This window comes from Alosa sapidissima, chromosome 9 (assembly GCF_018492685.1).
Source record: "Alosa sapidissima isolate fAloSap1 chromosome 9, fAloSap1.pri, whole genome shotgun sequence".
Lineage (NCBI taxonomy): Eukaryota > Metazoa > Chordata > Actinopteri > Clupeiformes > Clupeidae > Alosa > Alosa sapidissima.
This window is the reverse complement of record NC_055965.1, coordinates 20,414,459-20,438,251: the sequence shown is the minus strand read 5'-3', so window position 1 is coordinate 20,438,251 and position 23,793 is coordinate 20,414,459. Positions and strand designations below refer to the sequence as shown.

The window sequence follows — 23,793 nt, the reverse complement described above, 5'->3', positions numbered from 1 at the left end:
GGAGCTCTGTTCTATTCTGAGTTAACAAAAACAAATTATGCTACTGAAAAGGGGTATATAAGCTGTGTAAAGACAGGATGCTGGTAACTTGCTTCATGAACCAATGCTCTTGAATGCATTAAAGCCATCGTCTGCAGTATTCGTCTACGTTGTTTAAAATTCTTTTGAGTTTGTATTATTTAATTAAAATTTGACATCACAGTTGAGGTCAAGGGAAGATGGGGGCCACACCATGAGTTTCTCTCCTTTTATGCCCATAGCAGCCAATGACCCAGAGGTATTCTTTGCAGCATGAGATGGTGCATTGTCATGCATAAAGATGATTTTGCTACGGAAGGCATGGTTTTTCTTTTTGTACCACGGAAGAAAGTGGTCAGTCAGAAACTCTACATACTTTGCCGAGGTCATTTTCACACCGTCAGGGACCCTAAAGAGGCCTACCAGCACTCTCCACATGATTCCGGCCCAAAACATGACTCCACCACCTCCTTGCTGACGTTTCAGCCTTGTTGGGGCTAGGGATGTTAACCAATGACTGTTTGACCGATGATTGACCATGTCAACGTTAACCGATCAAAGTTGTCGGTAGTCGGTAAAAAAAAAGTGATCTCTAAATTAGGCTATTATAGACAGTGGACTAAACGCTACTACAGTTAGCCAAGATCTTTTTGTGTGAAGTGAACAAATTATCCCTCACACTCAATTTTTCCATAACTCGCCTGTTTGTATTTAACCCTCTAACCGCCCATGTCGCAATATTGCGACAAGCGTCATTACTGAATAAAACAGACGATAGACGCGAGTACAGTGTAAAATCTCATTTGTACTCTTGACCACTAGTTGGCAGACACCCGGAGCTTCGATTCAAGCTCAACCTTTTTTTTCAAATTTTTCAGGAAGCTCGCGAGAAACACACGAAGAAGACGTGCATTTCCTCCATAACGCGGAAGCGATGTGGGCCATAGTTTTGCACAAATTGAAGCAGAAATACACCAAATGTTGGAAAAAAAATTCACGTGTGATGAAGTCTTGGATCTGTTATTCACCTATTCTGATTCTGAAGGAGAATATCTGCCTTTTGGAGAATATGATCGATTGTCTATTGACTGATAGTCACGGAGCGTCTGTGAATGGAGGTGCGTCTTTTTCGACAGTGTCTACTAAGCATACCATGCTTATTTCGACCCTCTGCCCAACATAGCTGGAGGTGCCAGTGACAATAGTGATGATAGTGTCCGCAATGGACGTGGTATAGACAGCAGGGGTTGTAAAAATAGGGCTCTGAAGAACTTCAAAGTCACCCGCGATATGAAACTGATTTGACCAGGCTACTTTATTGTATAGTAGCATAGGGTTTGTGATTATAGTAATAGTTTACTATTGTTGGTTTACACGTGACTGTTTTCCTGTTCATTTGTTATGTCGGTGAAATGACAAAAAAAGAAAGTAAAACTGCTCAAATATGTTCAACATCTAGTATTTACTGAAATGTGCATAATTCACAGTGGTTGCCATCCAGTGATGTCATAATATGCAAATTAGATGAGTAAATTTACCCCCTTCATAAACTTCTGGTCATACTCAATGATTTTCACATTTACAGTAGGACTTTATCTCTGACCACTTGCAAGCCATGGCCTTTTGAAATTTTGATGTAAAAATCCAATTTATATTTTTTAAACCCTGGCGGCTAAAGGGTTAATAAACCAATACATTTGGCGTGAGATCACAGCATTTGGGTTCGCGCGCTCACAAGGTTTGCAAAAAGTATAGACTACAGGCTAAAACACTTGAGGATAGAGCCTGGGCAGATGACCGGATGAAGCGTGCAAAGAAAAGTAGTGTGTGGGACCATTTCATCTAAAAGAATGACACAGATGTAAGTTGCCACTTGTGTGGTACAGCACTTAAATACAGTAGTAGCACATCATCTATGATGTATCACTTGAAAACGCGTCACCCTCAAGCCTCTTCGGGTGAGAAAGGCAGCCAAAGCCAACCTACCGTGTCATCTATGCTAGCTGGTAGGAAATGTGACAAACAGCGCTCAGAGACTATTACCCAAAAGATATGCGGAATGATTGAAAAAGACATTCTGTCCCTTGACTTTGTAAGCGGTGAGGGCTTTCTAGAGCTTACGCAATTAATTAAAGAAAAGAGTTGTTCTGTCCGTTATTAGAATGTTAGACCTGCCTTGGCTTTTGCGTCTTTTACACATTCTGAAGGTGCCTGTTTTATCCATTAGTTTTATCGTGTTGCAGTCTATTAGGCAACATTCCGCATAAGATGGGCTTAGATTTCGAAATATATTACATCTACATTTCAGGAAGTATCATCAATGGTAACAGATAAGGTGATGATGATCATCATCTTTCTTTATTATTGTTAGCAGCACTACCTCAAACTAAAGCCGCGTCTCTACGGAGCTGTCATTTTCTTAAGTGAGCTGCAGCAATGTTTCAAATGAGCTTCTAACGCTAGACAAACACCTTTATTTTCAACGCGATCACCTTGTAGCCAAACCATTTCGAAACTAAAGAGCCATTTGTCCTCCGATTACATACAAGCTCCTTGGTGACGCGTTTGCGGGACTCATGTTTCGCACTGTAGGGGATTTTTAAAAAAAAGTGACGCGAGTGGAAGGGCGGTGATGTGACAGAGTTGCGAAATTGCAGGCGTGGCTCGAAATGGCTGTTATTTCAAATAGCGTAGCATATTTTAAACTAATCAGTTAACCGGTTTCAACCGGCTAATGAGGCTCGGTGGTCGGTCAAGAAAATGTTTAGTTTTTGCCATCCCTAGTTGGGACATGGTGGCCATTCACCAACCATTCATTACTCCATCCATCTGGACCATCTAGGGTTGCACAGCACTCATCCGTTCCACGTTACTTGTGTATAGAGCTGTTTGCTGACGTTATCATTATCAATCCAGTTCAAAGGTGGTTGAGTTTTTCAGTCAGCGTCAGCTACCAAACAGAAGTCTGTCTCACTCAGTGGGACACATGCGTGATGCATCACAGCAATATGAGTGCTGCGCCACCTGAAGGAGATCTTTTAAAACTTTGAGATATGTTTTATACATGGTTGAATATTTATACCTTTTAACGTTGATGCAGTTTAGAACAGAAACTTGAACAATTTGTTGCTTAATGTGCATCTGACCACAAGATTTTCCTCTGCTGTGGTTGACAAATCTGGCAGCTTCTTTTACATTTTCGTTTAGACCTACTATGTGTTGTATTTGCACATTAGGCGGCATATTAGCCTTAGACATGCTCATTTTATTTTATGTAGAAATCATGGCAGTCTTACATTACAAATGAAGTACTTTATTTCAATGGCTACTTTTCAGGCTTATTGTTTTCTTAAATTATTTAAATGTGTTGACAAGGGACATTTTCTGATGACCTGAATTATGTCTTAAAAAAATTATGTCAGCAAGCAATGCATCATCAAGGCTGTGTTGTAGATGTTGATGAAAGCCTTTTACCCTTGCACAGTTAACTATGCAGTGCACCCATCCATAAGTTTAATAAATGTTCCTTTTTAAATTGAGACTTGTAACATTTGTTATCATCATTGTGTCGGCTCCAAATATTGGCTCAAGAAAATCGGCAGCCCGTATCGGTCATCTGCTACGGCTGGTGAAAACAAATCGGTATCGGCATCGGCATCAGCACTAAAAAAATCCAAAAAATCTCTACTGTCAACACAGTCAACAATATTACTGACCTCAGTGTCTCCAGTTTGCAGTTTGGACTCTGGAGAGCAGAGACCAGTTTTTCTCCTGATATCTGCAGGTCATTCTGACTCAGGTCCAGCTCTCTTAAAGGGGAGTTTGCAGACTGCAGAACTGACGCCACAATCTCACAGGACTTCTCTGTTAGCTTACAGTCCGCAAGTCTGCAACAGAGGCAAAAGAGTATAATAAATTACAAGGAAGTTTATTGCCACATGCATCTAGTTACTGGATGTAAGACATGCAGTGAAATTATGTCTGGTGTCAGCCTATTTGTACATTTATTGGGGGGGGGGGGGGGGTAGAAGAGGGGTTTAGTAGATTAAGTGGCAAGGGCTGCATAAGAAAGGTGGGGGAGGATTGGGATTGGGGGGGGGCACCAACAAGGAGCACCCAAGAGCAACAGGGGCAAGGAAAAACTCCCTTACTAAGGAAGAAACCTTGGGCAGATCCACGGCTCAAGGGGCTAACCCAAACTGCCAGGGGTCTTGGTGTGTGTGTTGGGGGGATGACAAGGGAGATGGGATAGTGTGCTGTGTGTTGGAGAAGCTTCCTCATGAGACAATGTGCTGTGTATTGGGGGAGGGGGGAGGGGGAGCAGTGTGCTGAAAGTATGTTGGGGATGTGTGTTGGAGAAGCTTCCTGATGAAATAATGTGCTATATACTGTAGTCAGGGGATTATATATAATTATATAGTCAGGGGAAATTTGAATGCACTTATCACAAACTAACTCAGTCCTACAGTGGGTAGTGCTTCGACTTGGCCAGCTTCCCTTGTGGTCCGCGCGCGGGATCACGCGGCATCAAACAACTTTAATTTGTATTTTTCCAGTGACGCTGCAACGACGCTGCAACAACCGGTAGAGGTCTCAAGTGAGCAGGGTGTCTCGTAAAAAGAAATGGAACTGGAAAACCCTACACAGACTTCACTACAGACTTTAGCAGACTGGTTTAGAAATAATTTAATAGCCAGAAATATGCCTGCCCTGCCCTAATAAAGAAATATTTGGTTAACGGCGAGTGAATCCCGTTTACAGCCGTAGAAGAAACGCAGGACAAATGAAACATTCTGGTTTTCTCCGAGTGCAACGATGATAGACAGACATCATTTGGACATAATATAGAGCATATTAACCGTTGCTCAGCCAAATGCCTTCCTGTTACGTCCTGTTATCACGGAGTTACAGGTGATAAACGATTTTTGATGGTCACAAGTTTACTTCATTAGCGTTTATTTTTTTGATTATTAAAGAGTGTTTTTCATTTAAAGGCTTGACTTTGTGCTTATTCAGAAGAGCATTTAGTTCTCTCCCCAATCCCAGACGTTCACATTGCATGTTTGTTTGTAATGGATGCAACCGCGAGATACGCTTGTCATAGGCGCTGATACCGTGGGTGCTCCGTCTCTCGGGCACCCACTGAAAACATCGAGCACCCACGTGTGCCAGCTTACAGTCCCGGCTAAATTTACATTAATTTAAAATCAAACATTGCAGTTTATGTTATATTCAGCATCTCTCATAATGTGATTGGATACAGTATGTTGCTGTCAATTCCCTACTCCATATACTAACCACCAATGAGAGCGTCTCTCGTATGAAAATTCCTGACACTTCCCACCTGAATTAACGCAAGGCTTTGTCAGGTCTTCAGCCCCGAATATTTAAAATGTATATAGCCCTGAATATTATTTTAAAAGTAGTCTGACAAAGCTTATTGTATTGTGACACAGCTAAACACTGGTACCTCATAGAACGTCTATAACATAGTCAGGGGTGGGCAACTAATTTCCCCAAGGGGCCACATGACAAACTGAGACTGTTGAGGAGGGCCGGACCCAAAATACCGAACTCAAGTCTGAACTTAACTCTGTCCAATTCTATTCTGTTCTTGTATAACATTAAGTAAATCATATGATTTTGTTTACTACTCGTAAGAACAGATGAAAATGTGAGGGAGACAAAGGAAAAACAGCAATAGGCTATTTAATCTATCTCCAGTATTTAATCCTCAGTCTCGAAAATTATTTTTTGACATTGAATTTTTTTTTCAGTTTTCAAAGACTGATATAAAAAAGTACTACAATATCTATATAATTAGGCTAGGCCATGAAAATGTGAAGGAGTCAGTACAACCATAGGCCTGTGCCACCATTTCATCAACACTCAGCAATATTTCATCATTAAATCATTATCATCATTAAATTAACTCTATGCAGAATTAGACTATGAAAATGTGGAGCAGACAATAGTAGGCTGTCATTAGTTAATCAACATGCACAAAGAAAACTATTTTAAAAATGTAGGCTATGTTTTTGCTTTAACTTTGCTTTGCTTTAACAGTATGCACAAAACTGTGATTGGTCAACTCACCCTGAGTGTTGAGCCGGCTGCTTCAAGCAACCTATGGGTAGTAGCATCATACTAGTTCTCTAACATAAGCTTTGCAAATAAACTCAGACATATTTTGGTTACAATGACGGGGTTATCCGAATGTAAACTATCTATCTGCCAGTAACGTTTTGAAATTAACACTTCGTATCGCCAACAAACAGCAGGAGTTCGTTCTGACAACCTTTGCGGTGGTGAGCGACGCAGACATAAGAGACACAAAACTTTGAAAGGTTTACGCCGACTTAAAGGCAACCGCATTGTGTCGACGCAGAAGCATAAATTCTATTCACCAGCACATCAGTGAGGGTGTTTACATCGTATGCATCCACGCACAAATGTATGGGCGTACAAATAACAGTCGCTTTCAAAATAAAAGCAACAATATTGATTTGCGTGCACTATCTCTATGCTAGGCTCTTGACTATTGTTCTTTCACGGACCTTAAGCGGGCCGGTCAGGGAAAGCCCACAGGGCGGATGTGGCCCGCGGGCCGTATGTTGCCCATGTATGGCCTAGGTGGTCGCAACTCACAAAAGTAAAGCAGATAGAAAGAACTCACGCAAATCTAGCCTACAACACGCAGACAGCTTCATGCGCGGTCTGGTGCGCTATGTAGATCATTTCTCGTACCATTTAATTTCTCAGAATGTAGGTCTACTAGGCCTACAATAACGTCATCACCAAATACATCTTTTATTTTTAGTTGATCAACCACAAAGAGTAGCATAGGCCTACTGTGCACAGTGCACTGACGACTAGCTGCCCAAGGTAACCAGTTGTTGTAGATGAGAGGCAACCCCTTGTTTCAGATAGCCTGGACAACATGTTACCTGGGTGTTGCTTACGTTATTAATTAATGGTAGCCTACAATAGTTAATTGATTCACGTAACATATTAGTTGGCTCAAAGAGTAGGGAATCAGGATGGAGAGAGTCACGCGTGTGTTGCTTTTGCGTGATCGAATCCAGTTTAATGCTAGTTTTCAAAACATCTATTTTTTTACATGTCTTTTGTCCGAGTAGCTGTAATGTAGCCGAGCGCTCATGGCGTATGAAAAGCGCCTAAAACAACTTGTTTGTGAATGTCTGACAAGGAAACCAGTAGGTGGAGAAACCAGAAGGCACACAACCATCGGAGCGATTTTAAGGCTATTTCGCATAGGCTACTCAATGGTGCTATTTCACACGCATTATAGCGACCCCCACTCACCGGGGTTAGGTGGAAGGTGTTAATAGACGATTGGCGTAGCCTAGAGTGGACTAGGGCTGTCAAAATTGCTCAAAAATGAAGTTTGAATATCCCCTCTAAAATAAACACATGTATTCGAATATATTGGAATATCTAGGCTATATTATTTGCGCATTATGTCAGTGACGCGCATCATGTCATCTGTTTTTAACTTTTTGTATGGTTATTGCTTGACAGGGGGGATCCCAAGCAGCTTTCAGCCATGGCATTTCCTAATTCACCCGACACTGATGTTCAAAATGTTGAAACTATTTCAGCATAGCCTATAAACAGTTTAATTAAATGTAATGTTAGTTGTAAACAAACGGGCTACTTGGTGAGGCTTGGCCTCACAGATGCGCTCGTGCCTTAAATGGCAATACAAATCTTCACGATAGGCCTAAGTTATTAACTGACCGCCCGATTCACGTTGGCTGGGGGGCAGGGGGGGCCATCAGACATTTGTTCCCAAGGGTCTATGAATTGTTAATCCGGCCCTGCCCTCAACGAACGCAACTTTCCACCTCTGAGACAGCTTAAAAGAAGTCTAGAGGACTCCTAACTCACTAAGACCTACTTACTGTAGGCTGCGCAAACCACAGGCCTTTTTTTTGGGCAAGCCTGCATTCGAGGCAGGCCTTCTGTTGAAGAATTTTATATAAATCCTGCGCTAACAGTAATCCTCCTACCCCCCGCTACCACAGCTGTGGATAGTGTGGCATACTCACGCTTTATGTCTCCTTCTTGCAAACTAGGCCTATAACCCAACCATTTACGTCTTCAAAAAATAACAACTTGCCATATATGCCTTCATATCTTTGGGCTTCATTTAGCATTTTGTTCTTCCACTGGAAATGACTCTTCTACATTTGCTGCCTGCTGCATCCTTTCTGTTTGTATTGTTTAGAAAATGTTTGACGTCTTGAGTTAATGCATTAAACATTGTTTGCTGGTAACCAGCCACAAATAGCCTACAGATTCTTGCGTGCGTACATTCTCTATTCTCTCCAAAATGTGCCCGTTCTATAGGCTGGCCAAGTGCGTAATTCTGCGGCATAAAGCAGATGTATTTGTTTATTTTACAGAAAAATAAAAATAACCTGTCAAACAGTCAATTGTCTACATTGCAGTCAATAAGTAGGGCAAATTACGAAACCAAAACGTGGGTCATAGTTGTCTAAGCCTCTGCTGTGAGGCCAAACCCATGAACAAAGACGCATTGATATCTGCAATAGAGTTTTTTTGGCGAAACAAGCTCACAGCCGAACGAGTCATAGCACTGAAGGGAGAGGCAACTGGCATGTGATCTCCCCACGGGCCAATGGATGTACAAGTTTTCCCCTGTGCCTACGATATTTAATCCAGTGTTTTGTCAAGTTGCAAAATGCTATTCGTTTTAACAAATTTTTATGATAGTATGAAGTACTCTTTGTATAGGGTACTATCTTAATTGCTTTATATTCAATACTTGACCAATGGCTATTGCATCTATCTATTGAAAGTGAGAATGTGGCATGTGATCTACTGTGTAGGCTTCATAAAATAAAATAAACAGATTGCTAATGGCCTACAAGCTGATCTGGGGTGCGTTTCCCGTACAACTACGGAGGTTAGCTTTTTATTAACAGGATGCATCGTTCAACTAACCAACATGTATGTTACGACTGTTTCCCAAAACTGTCGTACTTACATAGTACTGTACAGTAAGTTTGGACCATGATAGTTTCCAAACTTCAGTAGTCTGGACTAAGGTGGTTAATGACGTTTAGTAGCACGTGAACGGGCACCTGCACATACTTCTGTGGCGCATTGCGTTAAGGCCGACAGATGACAGCCGCCGTTGCACAGCAGTTACCAGTCCCCTGTCCAAGAGTTTGAATCTGGGTTAAGATTTTGACAACAATATTGACATCGTTGTTTACCTAAGTTTATCTTTTGTGCAGATCATATTATCAAAATCAGAATCAGCCTTCTTGGCTTGGTTTGCGTAAACTAACATGCATGCCCTCCCCCCATGAAAATCAAAGGCTACATATTCTCAGCTGACTCGTCTAAAAGTCTGCACCACCTTATTATTATCTGCAGGTGACTTACTTACGTGCACATGGCTGCAAATTGACTTTTAATTGATGTATTTTCTGCCTTGGGCAATTTTAAAATATGGATGTATGGTGGTTAGAAGTGTAAATATTAGAAACCTAAATATATTTATAAATTTATAATTATTAATTTGCAAACAAATAACTGGTGTCAGTGACGTCTTTGACATGAAGATCCCTGGAACTATGCTTCTACTAGCATTCTACCACAGGTCGAGAGGTGTAGTTGTAACTACACAACTTTACGATAGTGATTGCGAACGTTCGTTGCTACTATGGTTTTGGGAAACACTAACGTAGTGTAACGATGCATTGGACTATGTAAGTTCCAAATACACTGTGTGCAAAATTATTAGGCAAGTTGTATTCCTGAGGATTTATTGTATCGTTGAACAAATACAGTTTTCCCAGTCAATCAAAAATGTTAATACACCTCAAATCTGAATATTTAACAGAGGAAAAGTGAGTTTTGGCTTCATCAGGAAAATATCTATAATATATAATATATGTGTGCAGAATTATTAGGCAACTATTAGTGTGCAGAATTGTTATGCGACTAAATGAAAAGCTAAAATGTTCCCATCTCACTTGTTTATTTTCATTTCTTAGAGTAAGAATAATACATACACAACTCAGTACGTACAAATACACACTTCTGACATTTCAAAAAATATTCAGTGACCAATATAGCCACCCTTCTTTTCAATAACAGTCATGAGCCTTCCATCCATGGAGTCTGTTAGTTTTCTTATCTGTTGATGATCAACTTTTTGCGCAGCATCAACCACAGCCTCCCAAATGCTGTTCAGAGAGGTGTATTGTCTTCCCTCACTGTAAATCTCACGTTTAAGAAGGGCCCACAAGCTCTCAATGGGGTTTAGGTCAGGTGAAGAAAGGGGCCACGTCATTATTCTGTCATCTTTAAGGCCTTTGCTGGCTAGCCATGCAGTGGAGTACTTGGATGCATGTGATGGAGCATTGTCCTGCATAAAAATCATGGCTTTCTTGAAGGATGTAGACTTTTTCCTGTACCACTGCTTGAAGAAAGTATCTTCTAAAAACTGGCAGTAGTTTTGGGAGTTGATTTTATGTCCATTTTCAACTCTAAAAGGTCCAACTAGCTCATCCTTAATAATAGCAGCCCATACCAGTACCCCACCTCCACCTTGTTGGCGTCTGACTCGAAGTGCAGCTCTGTGCCCATTAGTGATCCAGCCACGGGCCCATCCATCTGGTCCATCAAGAGTCACTCTCATTTCATCTGTCCATAAAACCTTTGAAAAATCTGTCTTCAGATATTTCTTGGCCCAGGCTTGACGTTTCAACTTATGAGTCTTGTTAAGTGGTGGTCGTGTTTTAGCCTTTCTTACCTGGGCCATGTCTCTGAGCACTGAACACCTTGTACTTCTGGACACTCCAGGTAGGTGGCATTCCTGGAATATGGCAGCACTGGAGGTTAATGGGTTCCTGGTAACTTCACGTTTAATTCTTCTCAAGTCTCTAGCAGTTAATCTGCGCCTTTTTTTCTCCACACATTTCTTGCGACCCTGTTGACTATTTGCAACGAAACGTTTGATTGTTCGGTGACCACGCCTCAATATCTTCGCTACTTCAAGAGTGCTGCATCCCTCTGAAAGGGAAAATGTTACTATTTTTGACTTTTCAGAGTCTGTTAAATCTCTTTTTTGGCCCATTTTGTCTGAGGTAAAGAAGCTGCCTAATAATTATGCACACCTTGATATAGGGTGTTGATCACTATAGGCCACTCCCTCCCTCATTACACAAATACACATCACCTGATAATGCTTAAATCCAATTAGCATTTAAGTTTATATAGCTTGGAGTTGGAAAATATGCATGAAAATGGCAATAAGGTCAAAATACTCACTTGCCTAATAATTTTGCACACAGTGTATGAATGTAATTCTGCGGCATAAAGCAGATGTACCTATTTGTTTATTGTAGAGAAAAATAAAAATGACATGTCAAGCATGTTACATTGCAGTCAAGAAGTAGGGCAAATTAATTTACGAAACCAAAACGTGGGTCATAGTTGTCTAAGCCTCTATAGCGTAGCCTGTTAAAAACGTCGCAGAAGCCTACCCAAAGCTACAGATTAATTCTGAACAGTTATTTCTCTACTGGCTCAATTATCACACCACTGTTTTGATTTGCGTAGTTGCGTTAACCCAACACTGACAATAATGTAGACAGCAAATTTCGATTTCGATTTTCGTTACCACCGTGTAGTCAAGCCTTAAGCCATACCCAAGTAGCCTAAATCAAGGTAAATCGTGCTTTTTCAGAAGGGGCGGCAGGCAGAGTGATGTACAGTGGCAGAGTGACGCACAGTGGCTGAAAGTGGTACTAAAGCTTCACGCAGCTTCACGCCTCGTAATGCGCGACTGAAGTGGCCATTTGAAAGCGATGCCCACTGTAGTTTGATTCATTCATCTGGCAAATAAATATCACACCTGATCCCCTTCCAAAGTGACAGAGCTTGAGCAGTTTTTCAAATAAAAATGGAGTAAAATTCTCCATGCTTTGCGGCCGAAGGCTTTAATTAACTAACATTACTTTGTAGAAACCTGCTTTCACTTTGACTTTAAACTTTTGACTTACTACAGTGCCTAAAGTTAAAGTTTGTATGTTCCAGACACAATAAACAAGTTTCATTAATGAATGAATAAAATAACAATCAGAAGGATGTGATATGGCATTTAAGAGGCAATGTAAAAATTAGGTTTTAATGCATTGTTGTTTGGAACAGCAGAGCTATATTCCTTGAACTATCAAGATTCACAGCAATACTTGCATCTTCAAGGATCTCGTTTAACACATTCAGTTTAAAAATATTCCTCATAAATGTTATTGGTCAGCTTTAACCAGGGCTTTGAACCGATTTTTTTTGTTTGTTCCGAACAGAAACGGAATTATAACGTTTCCGGTTATGAGTTCCACCAATAAATTGACATTCCCGAACCGGTTAGAACAAAAAAATACTATTCCCGGAACGGTTAATTTCGTTCCTGTCAGCTGTTTAATGCCATAGAATTATGTCACATCTTTCTCATCCAGCTTAAACCAAATGTAATAATATTACAACCATTATTAAATAATAATAATTATATTATTAATAATAATAATAATAATAATTAAATAGGCCTACAATTATTTCAAATGTGTAGTTTATTGTTAAAAGATAAAATTTCCAACATTATTAAGACACGTGGTTATGCCACTCGGGCAACAACAAATTCCAACTGTCGGGGGGAAAGACCATCCAGTAGGCCTACTCATACCAGTAACAAGCCATCTGTGCATTAGGCAAACAGAGGTGTTGGCGCCATTTAGCCAAATGTTCGCTAGTCCATCATTAACGTGGAGTCGACAAATATAGCTATTGTTATTGTGTTTGGAATGAGCGTTTTAATTAACGATGGATCGTAATTTACCTCTTATTTAAGATGTGGAGTGGAGACTTTGTAATTCACCGCTCTCTCTCCATTCAGTCAGCGAATGTCTGATGTCACACAGGAAGTGAACCTCAGCCGTCATGGTAACGTGCGCAGGAAAATAATTACTTTTTTTTTTAGGCAACGAAAACTTTGAGGAACGAAATAAAACCGGTATTAACCGGTTACCATTATTTTTAAATAAGTGTTCCTGTTCCAGAACATAAAAAATAATAACGTTTCCGGTTTCGTTCCTGTTCCCTGTAAAATACAAAAAGTTCCCGGTTTTCGTTTTCGTTCCTTGAACCGGTTCAAAGCCCTGGCTTTAACACAAACTTTCAAAACTTCAACCTGGCTCTGCACACTGTACAAGCACTCCTATTTCCACAGTGAGATTTGTAGAGTTCAGGGTAGCTACTCAACCAATGTTGGTGGAACTGACTAATTTATTTTCCTAATTTGAACAATTAAATGGCTATTAAGCTATTAAAAATATATGATTGGAAGTTTTTGTAAACGGGATGCATAGAGAAACTGTAAATAATCTTGATGTATTGTCATACTCACAGAGCTTTCTGGCAGTATCTCACAACTGATACCAGTCTGTATCGTCCCTCCTCTGATGTTTTGTATTTGCTCAAGTCCAACTCATCCAGCACCTCCTCAGACATCAGAAGCATGTGGGCCAGTGCTGAACAGTGGGCAGGTGGCAATTCACCTGAGAAGCCATCGGGAGATGTCAGATATTTTTTGACTTCTTCATGTAGGGAATGATCATTCATTTCAAACAAGCAGTGGATAAGATTGATGTATCTCTCAGGAGATGGGTTCTTCCTCTTGAGTTCCTTGATATATTGACATGTTTTCTTGATGGTCTCTGAGCTGCTGTGTTTGTTTGTCAACAAGCCGTTTAAAATGACCTGGTTGCTCTCCACTGAGATGCCTACAAGAAAGCGGAGGAAAAGATCCAGGTGTCCATTTTTGCTGTCCAAAGCTTTATCCATGGCTCTCATCAATAACTCAAACAAGTCAAAATAAGACGTGATGTTCAGAAAAGAGACAAACACATGCAGTGCAGCAAGAAACTCCTGGATGCTCAGATGCACAAAGCAGTAGACCTTCTTGTGGTGAAACACACATTCCTCCCTGAAGATCTCAGTGCACACACCAGAGTACACTGAGGCTTCACTGACATCAATGCCACACTCTCTCAGGTCTTCCTCATAGAACATGAGATTGCCATTCTCCAGATGCTTGAAAGCCAGCTCTGCCAGTTTCAATATGACACCCTTGTGTGATTCCAGGAGCTTCTGTCTATCTGTCTCACTTTCCTCCTGATACTTCTGGTTCTTTCTGGTGATCTGGATGAGCAGAAAGTGTATGAACATCTCAGTCAGAGTTTTGGGGGCTTCCTTCCCATCATCCAGTTCCAGTATTTGCTGAAGGACAGTGGCTGAAATCCAACAGAAGACTGGCATGTGGCACATAATGTGGAGACTTCTGGTTGCCTTAATGTGTGAGATAATTCTGTTGGCTTGATTCTGGTCACTGATCCTCTTCCTGAAGTACTCTTCCTTCTGTGGGTCATTAAATCCTCGTACTTCTGTCACCTGACTGATGCACTGAGAAGGGATCTGACTGGCTGCCGCTGGTCGGGAGGTTATCCAGATGAGAGCAGAGGGAAGCAGAATTCCATGAATGAGGCTCGTCATCAGGACATCCACTGATGATGTTTGTGTCACATCAGACAGTTTCTTGTTTCCTTGGAAATTCAGCGCAAGTCGACTCTCATCCAGACCATCAAAGATGAATACAATGTGGCAGTCTTTGTATTCATCATCCTGTAGCTCCCTAAGCTCAGGGTGGAAGTCAAGCAGGAGCTTATGAAGACTGTACTGATCATGTTTGACCAAATTCAGCTCACGGAACGGAAGCACAAACATGAAATCTACATCCTGGTTAGCTCTCTCCTCTGCCCAGTCAAGGATGAACTTCTGCACTGAGATGGTTTTTCCAATGCCAGCGATTCCCTTGGTCATGACTGTTCTGATGTGTCTCTCTTGTCCAGGTAAGGGCTTGAATATATCATTGCAGTTGATTGCTGTGTCCTCTGTAGTTTGTGGCCTGGATGCTGACTCTACCTGCCAAACCTCATGCTCATTATTCACCTCTTCACTCTCTCCCTCTGTGATGTAGAGCTCTGTGTAGATCTTGTTCAGGAGTGTTTGAGTCCCTGACCTTATGATGCCTTCACATATGCTCTCAAATCTCCGCTTCATGCTGGCTTTATGGGTCATCAGTACTTTCTTCCGGACATGGACATCTGTTTGGCATTAAACAAACAAACAGTCAGTGTCTCTAAAGCACATTTTCAGCAGAACAATATTAGATGATGAACCATTTTGATTTCTTTTAAATACATGGTCTTTATATTCAGTATGAATCCATCACTTGGACATACATCTTCAAAACTCACCAGTTAGTTTGGCCCTTTTGACTGGAGCATGCTCAATTTGCAGATGGGTGCTGTCTCCCATGACGGTGTGCTCATCTAAAGGAGACAGTGGAGAGATCTGTGCTGTGTGGATGTGTGGATATAGAGGGTGCTGGATGTGTGGATTATGCTGCCCCATGGCTGAGTTTGAGTACTGAGGACGATGCCCCGTGTCTGTGTGTGGGTATGGAGGAATTTGTGCCATGTTTGCAGATGTGTTCAGATGAAGTGCCATTTCACTGTGTTGGTATGCCGAAGGCTGTGCCATGACTGTAGATGGGTATAGGTGAGGTTGTGCCATAGTTATACTAGGGTTTGTAATGAGTTGTGTTCTTGGTCTCTTTCTGCACTGGGGGCAGCTGTAGTCTCCTGATGGACCAGACTGGCTCCAGTATCTGCTGATGCACTGCCTGCAGAAACTGTGTCCACAGCTGGTGATGACTGGGTCCTTCAGCAACTGCTCACACACTCCACATCTGAACTGATACTGGGTCAGGACCTTCCTCAAAACACTAAAGAGACATCAATGCACAAAATGAAAATTACTCACTCTGAAGAGACAACAATAAAGCCAATAGCAATGTCTACACACTGGCATGAACACATTCAGAAGTACCACAGTCGAAGTGCAGACAAGAATGTGTAATAAAACATTATTTTTGTTGTTAAGAAGCCTTTTTGACATTCAAAAAGTACACAGAGTTGTTTACTAAAGACCAAACACACACACAAACACACGGATACAAAAGCAGAAATCTCACTTTGGATCAGACTGTGGTGGCCCACTGCTGAAATTGAGAGGGTTTCCCATGGACCAGTCACTCTTCATGGACACACAGCTGGGCACTGGAGATGCTGGTCTTTGTGACTGTGGTCTGGTTACATACGGAGACAAAATACATAATAGATTGATCCAACACACTTTCACAATACTTACTGAGGTTAATGTCTGCACTCTGTATTTCACCCATACGCAAACTCAACATAGACACATGTACAGCCATCCAAACATCCAACACACACACACACACAGTTAAAAAAATCAAACATGATTTTAGTAATTTAAGACAATTAAAACAGTTGAATGAACATCTTCCAAAAGTGCTGATTCCATATTTTTTGCCAGGGGTTGTATAAAAGGGCTAGCCTAGAAATCTCGACGCACCCTAGCGGCAGCGAATTACATTTGCTGCCAGGGCTAGTCTAGCAACTCTCCGTTGGCTTGTGAGCTGGAAAAATTAAACTTCTATCAGGCCAATCAAATCGTGTATAAAGACGTTAGGCGGGCTTAACATAATGATTGATGGCAGAGTTGCAACGGTTTGGCTTGAATTCCCTGCAACTTGAAAACAAAGAAGATGGATGTTGCTGTCAACGAACAGCATGACACGTTAAGCTTTTTTTTAAGTTGGCAAAAGTTTGAACTAGCCAACTAGCTCCGCTGGTGGGAAAACACATGGGACTCGTAGTGCTGTCAGCGCTGTCCTATTGCGTGCAGAGAGAATTTGAAAGACAACCGATTATCCCACCCCTCGGACTGAGCACTGCCAACGGTGAGTGCCCAGACCCTACATTTTAATGTGGGTCTGGATCGTCAGGCTATAAAAGTGCAAAAGCAGAAATCTCACTTTGGATCAGACTGTGGTGGTCCACTGCTGAAATTGAGAGGGTTTCCCATGGACCAGTCACTCTTCATGGACACACAGCTGGGCACTGGAGACACTGGCCTGTGTGTCTGTGGTCTGGATATATAAGGAGACAAAATACATAGTAGATTGATCCAACACATTTTCACAATAGTTACTGAGGTTAATGTGCACTCTCGTCCATACACAACTCAACATAGACACATGCACAGCCATCCAACACACACACACACACACACACACACACACACACACACACACACACACACACACACACACACTCCTGTCAACTCGTGTACAACCCCTGCCAAAAATATGGAATCACCACTCTTGATGTGCATTCAGCTGTTTTATTTTTTAGAAAAAAAAAAATTCACAAATGTGCCTCAAAAATATGTTTCTGTAACAGATGAATATTCTGGCTTTGCCAAATACAGTTAAAAAAAATCAAACATGATCTTTTAGTAATTTAAGGCAATTAAAACAGTTGAATGAACATCTTCCAAAAGTGCTGATTGCATAATTTTTGCCAGAGGTTGTATAAAAGGGCAAAAGCAGAAATCTAACTTTGGATAAGACTGTGGTGGTCCACTGCTGAGTTTGGGAGGCTGATCCATAGAGCGGTCACTCTTCATGGACACACAGCTGGGCACTGGAGACACTGGTCTGTGTGTCTGTGGTCTGGTTACATGAGGAGACAAAATACATAGTAGATTGATCCAACACATTTTCACAATAATTACTGAGGTTAATATGTGCACTCTGTATTTCACCCAGCAAACTCAACACAGACACATACCTACAGTATAGCATGCCTACCTATAGCACAAGGAATTTAACATCTCTCCTGTGTATATTTGAAAAAACAAAAAACCGAATAGATAGGCAAAAATATCTCAGACTCTACTCTACTGTTTATTGTGATTGCAAGATTATACTTTAATTAAGAGAAAAATAAAAAAAAACACTCGCTATATTTACACTCACTCGCTATATTTACAATTTTTCTCAATTGCTAAAACACAATTTCTAAAACCTTGCTCCATTTTTATTAACACATGATTAACCTGTGCTCAAAATCAGACTTTCACCTCAAAACAGTTTTACCTGTGCTCAAAATCAAATGTTCACCTCAAAACAGATGTACCAGTGCTCAACACTGCTTTTAAATCATAAACAAAGTGATCAAAATGATATACACCATCAAGCGGTCAGTAAACAATACACCAAAAAATAGAAAACATATTGTTGAAAACATGTAGTTCTCAGGGAGAAGTAACTTTTAAATCTCAAAACAAATTTCATATTTTTCTGTCACTGTCGAAAACATGTTCTATAGTAGCTCAAAATTGATCAGAAATTAGTACTGCTTTGCTCTTTGCAATCTTCCTCCTCCATGTACCCCTATTTTTACAGTACTGTACCCTGCATCTGACAAACTTGTCTTTGGTCTTTGTGATACTGTAATTCTTGTTATTTTTGTTGATATGAACCTGCAACCAGTCAAAATCTATTGAGCAGTCAGTACTGTAAACAAATGGAAAGCACTATGTTCAGGGCCATACAATTTGTTTATTGTACAGTATACAGCCTACAATACACTGTACTACAGTATACAATTAATTTCTCATTCCCACCTTCAACAACCTGTTTGCTCTCTTAACTGGCTTATATTGGTTATGTCACATAATTTGAAACAAGTGAAATCAATTTTGAGTGGTTGTGTTTAATCAATGACATGTCTGCTCTATTTGTATTTATTATCTATTTTCAGAATGAGAATGTGTTTAGAGTTTTGCTGAAAAGTGTAAGTGCGATCTACATATTGTGTTTTACTATGTGAAATAGTTTAAGGTATTGACTACAGACTGAACAATTAGCTAAATGAGTTCAGGCAACTGAGAACTTTCTTCAGCCAATGGGTTTTAGAGTTTTAGCAATTGATAAAACTGTAACATAGTTCACACACAGACATAGTTGATAGAATGATCTAATTTCACTCAATCCCATAAATAGAATAAGCCAATCTAATACCAGTCAGGTATAAGACAATGCATCGCTGAAACTAAATGAATCATGGAAAACCCTGTGTGCAGAGTGCAGACATATCACAGTATTTAACTGTTGATGTCTTGGATCTTAGATAACAGAAGTAAAAAACTCACTTTGGACAATGTGTTATTTGTCCTTTGCTGACCCCCTGATGTCCATCAGTAAGAGGCTCTGCTTTCTTCAGGGACATCTGGCTGGACACAGCACATGCTGCTCTGCCTGTCTGATTTCCACCAACAGCATCCTCACCCTCTTGAGGGAAATCCATTCTAATCAATCAAACAAACACAGAGAGGGTGAGTGAATGAATGAATGAATGAATGAATGAGAGAGAGAAAGGAAATAAGAGAAATGCCAGTGGCCCTCTTGAAGAGTAGTATGGAAAATAAAGGTGTAGGTATTTGAACATTCTAAGTTCCGCAACAATTGAAGGTTCTAAAATTCTATGTTGAATTCAATGAACCCAGATATTCTTTAGAATGTTCATTTCTCAACATTCCCATCACACCGGTGTGACGGTACTCCTTTAAGGGTTAAGTGCTTACTTTTGGTGTCTGTGACCAATCAGATCTGTGGGTCCATTTCTCCTCCACCAATAACAGACGTGTTGATAGAAGCAGGAGAAGCACTGGAATGTAGCAGTATAGTGTAGAGTGTAGAGGAAGTACAATGGAAATCAAAATGAACATGAACACTTACGAGTTAAATCCTCCTGACATGAAAGTACATAACTCATTTGCACACTATAGTAAATAGGATAACCTGACATAATATGTGTCATATTATGTGTCATGTGACCACTACTGGTAATTTGTATGAGAAACGTTTGGTGCAATATCAGCATGTAAGTTACATGATGTTATGAATTTATGTCATGGTTTAAGTAATAACACTAACACTAATAATTCCAACCACAACTAATACCAGCCTAGGCGACTACTACAAACAGACAGGGTTTTAAGGGGTAGTTCTTGGTGCTGCCCGGGCAAGTTGACCCTTTTGTCAATTCTCTGGAAAGGTGTGTTGCTCTGACTGTGCCTCAATGAGTTTTGATGACAACACCTTTATAATTAAATACTCACAGTATAAAATAAATTAACCGAATGTAGATTGGGCCTGACTCTGAGGTGAAACATAAGTCTTTACTTTAGAATGGATGCCAAATAGAGGGCAACCATGTTGATCAGTAGGGGGGGAGCCTGCCAGAAACTGACTGTGGTCCTGATTCCTTCACAGGGAAAGATAGGCTATTATTTTTTTTTCCGAAACTTTGTACATATCACTACCACTCTTAGATAGATATGTAGGTAGATAGATAGATACTTTATTGATCCCCAGGGGGAAATTCAAGTTTCCAAATTCTTGATGCATTAGCCAGAGGCTCTTCATAACAATATAATAATACTATTTATGACCACATACATGTCCTCATACAGCTTATAGCAGAATCATGTCATTCTCAGGTAGGCCTAGGCTATCGGCTAGGCCGTCTTTCTACATGACTGGGCCTGGGCCTGGCTATTCTATGATTCATTTGCAACTACATTTTGGCTGATCCATTAGACCATTTTTTGGCTAGGCCTACTAGGCAACAATTAGACCGCTGTCTCGCTATCCGGCGAAATAATCTTTGGTCGCCGCTATTTATGGATTTCCGGCTCCCATTGACTTACATTGAACACATGTAAACAAAACGTCAATTATGTGCTCAAACTAATGCCGCTGACTTATGCCAACAACCATTCCACTTTGATACGACACTACATATTTGTACAACATTTATACAGCAAAAATCACAGAATTTGGATCAAGTAATGTGGAGAAATCTTATGCAAAGTGTCAACCCCTAACAATGTGCCCATTGCCCAAATTTATGGTCAACTAATGTCGAATGTCAGAGTAATGACATTGAAAAAGGTACCTTAATGATACACTTCAATTTATAAAGGAACGAAGTATAAAAAGAAAAACACAATTTATCAGATGGATTACCCAAATAATTTACATTTATTCGAGGGCACATCTATTCCCAGAACTATAATGGATGTTAAATATTCCACAACCACTAGATGGCAGCATGACACAGCACATAAAGTATGCCTACGTGTCGCTGCGACCTGACGGATGGCGTGGTTGAATATCCACTTCTCCTGCACTTCGGGTCTAATAGCGGGTCAATTGTATGACCACCAGATGACGCCATTTCACTGCACCTCAGGCCTAATAGATGCTGTAACTTCGTTAAAGTATTAAGCCTCGAGGAGCCGATGGTTACACTGATTTTAGGGGCTCGCAAGCGAGCCTATAGAAGCCTATAGGCTACAGTCGTGTGTGTTTGTGGTGATTTATTCCATGTCTTTAGAATTAACAAAATAATATTTATCTATCTAATAATGTAACATTAAAGAGATAGCCTACATAGATTTAAAAAAAAAAGCTTTATCGTTGATATATAAGCTTACTGAAAATCAAATATAGACCTAGCCTACAACTGTGTTCCACAGACAATATGTTCTACAGATAATAACAACAGTAAGAGCATAGGCTAACCTAAGTCATGACGACACGGGGGCCTAAGTCTCATGTTGGCCTATGACTACGTAGTCTAGGCTACCAAGCACGTCTGCAACAGTGAAATAGCTACAATATTAATTGTGTCGCCAATTAATATGCTATGAATCTCATCAGTCACCTATAATAGATAAGGGTTAGGCTATAGGCCTAACATATGTAGGCTATATAGTAGTACGTGTTGGCAACAATATCTCAAGCAGCATCACACTGAGCACGGGGGCCGCCCAAGGCTGCGTGCTCAGTCCGCTGCTCTTCACCCTGCTGACGCATGACTGCACTGCAACCTACAGCAACAACCACATAGTGAAATTTGCTGACGACACAACTCTGGTGGGTCTCATCACCAAGGGCGACGAGACTCAATACAGGTTGGAGGTCGACCTTCTGACCACGTGGTGCAGGGACAACAACCTCCTGCTGAACGTCAGCAAGACCAAGGAGATTGTTGTTGACTTCCGTAGAGGTCACACCCAACACCTGCCACTGACCATCGACGGTGCTGTGGTGGAAAGAGTGAGCAGCACCAAATTCCTGGGGGTGCACATCAGTGAAGACCTCTCCTGGACCACCAACACTGCATCACTGGCGAAGAAAGCTCAGCGCCGCCTGTACTTCCTGCGGAAACTCAGGCGAGCAAGTGCTCCACCAGCCATCATGACCACATTCTACCGAGGCACCATTGAGAGCATCCTCTCCAGCTGTATCGCTGTGTGGGGCGGAAGCTGCACTGAATACAACAGGAAAGCCCTGCAGCGCATAGTGAACACAGCTGGAAGGATTATTGGTGCTTCACTCCCCTCCCTGAAGGACATTTACACCTCCCGCCTCACCCGCAAGGCGACCACAATTGTGAGTGATGCAAGTCACCCCGCTCACAATTTGTTTGATCTACTGCCCTCTGGGAAGAGGTACAGAAGCCTGCGCTCCCGCACCTCCAGACTCACCAACAGCTTCATACACCAGGCTGTTAGGATCCTGAACTCTCTCCCCCCTCTGCTACATAACATCCTGGACTTTTAGACCCACAATGGCTGCCTTGCACTACTCCACTTGCACTACTCCACTTGTACACTTGCAACTTGTTGTTGTTGTCCTGTTCACTTCTGAACACACTTCTGCTGCTCTTACATAACTTGCACCACTATGCCACTTGCATACTTAGGTCAAACAAAACTACCTCAGCCATTTATTGGCCTGACTTTTGCACTATTATATTGACTGTCTACTGTATGCACAATTTCTACCAAATTTTGCTGCTCTTATTTCTTCATTGTATGTGCCTTCTTATTTTTACTTTTTATATTGTTTACTTGAATGTTATGTTTGTCTGTGGACCTAATTGGTAAAATATGTCTTGTCTCCACGGGATAGTAGGAAACGCAATTTCGATCTCTTTGTATGTCTTGACATGTGAAGAAATTGACAATAAAGCAGACTTTGACTTTGACTTTTACTATAATGTAAAAATAGGGTCATATCATATAATGTTGACTTTTTAAGATGGGAGAGGGAGCTGAACATATTACACTGAACTGACTGTTCATTGTTGAAAATCAATCAAAAGTTTGTAGTTGATCCGGATGTCATTGGTTGCAAGGACTGTTAACGGGTGTATCCACAATTGCGACCTTTTTACAAGTTGGTCTTTCAGCTGCTAATGCAATCAGTAGCCGTGAGAAAACATGTTAGACAACTGAGGGATGAGATGCCACACATAAAATGTACAGTCAAACAGAACGCACAAACATCAGTGGGAATCCACCAAACACTGCAGGGAACCATGTTATTGTCAATCACTCTGCCACGCTAAATCAGACCCTGCTTATGTTTGAGACTGCTTCTGATGTGCAAGACAAGACAGGGTATATATTCATAATGTGACACAACCTCTGCACAACTACTATTGATGTTAAAAGAACAAAACAATACATCTTCAAATGTTCATTGCTTAATACATGTGTTATAAATACAGAATCCTTGTCTGCTTTCTGTGTTTTTGCATGCACCTGTTAACAGGGGTGTAAAGACATATTTGTTCACTGTGCACTTAGGCTGTTCTGAGTCATTGTTTGTATGTTATAGTATTTGCTGATTTCCATTTATTGCCCATT

The 23,793-nt window shown here is 40.9% G+C and overlaps 1 protein-coding gene across 24 annotated transcripts in view; it reads right to left on the bottom strand.

Moving 5' to 3' along the window:
- LOC121718036 (NACHT, LRR and PYD domains-containing protein 12-like) overlaps nucleotides 1–23,793 on the bottom strand; it is a 135,617-nt gene that overhangs the window by 105,946 nt on the left and 5,878 nt on the right. For 18 of the 24 annotated variants that reach the window (XM_042102816.1, XM_042102809.1, XM_042102802.1 and 15 more), the window contains exons 2-9: nucleotides 19,654–19,736; nucleotides 19,222–19,377; nucleotides 17,624–17,737; nucleotides 17,039–17,152; nucleotides 16,172–16,285; nucleotides 15,393–15,922; nucleotides 13,484–15,239; nucleotides 3,735–3,905 (exon numbers count right to left, since the gene is read on the bottom strand). In XM_042102816.1, the coding sequence (XP_041958750.1) occupies nucleotides 3,735–3,905; nucleotides 13,484–15,239; nucleotides 15,393–15,922; nucleotides 16,172–16,285; nucleotides 17,039–17,152; nucleotides 17,624–17,737; nucleotides 19,222–19,376 (2,954 nt within the window). In that variant the 5' untranslated portion in view covers nucleotide 19,377; nucleotides 19,654–19,736. The remainder of the gene's footprint in view (nucleotides 1–3,734; nucleotides 3,906–13,483; nucleotides 15,240–15,392; nucleotides 15,923–16,171; nucleotides 16,286–17,038; nucleotides 17,153–17,623; nucleotides 17,738–19,221; nucleotides 19,378–19,653; nucleotides 19,737–23,793) is intronic. The other 6 variants (XM_042102817.1, XM_042102814.1, XM_042102813.1 and 3 more) reach the window with 4 other exon arrangements.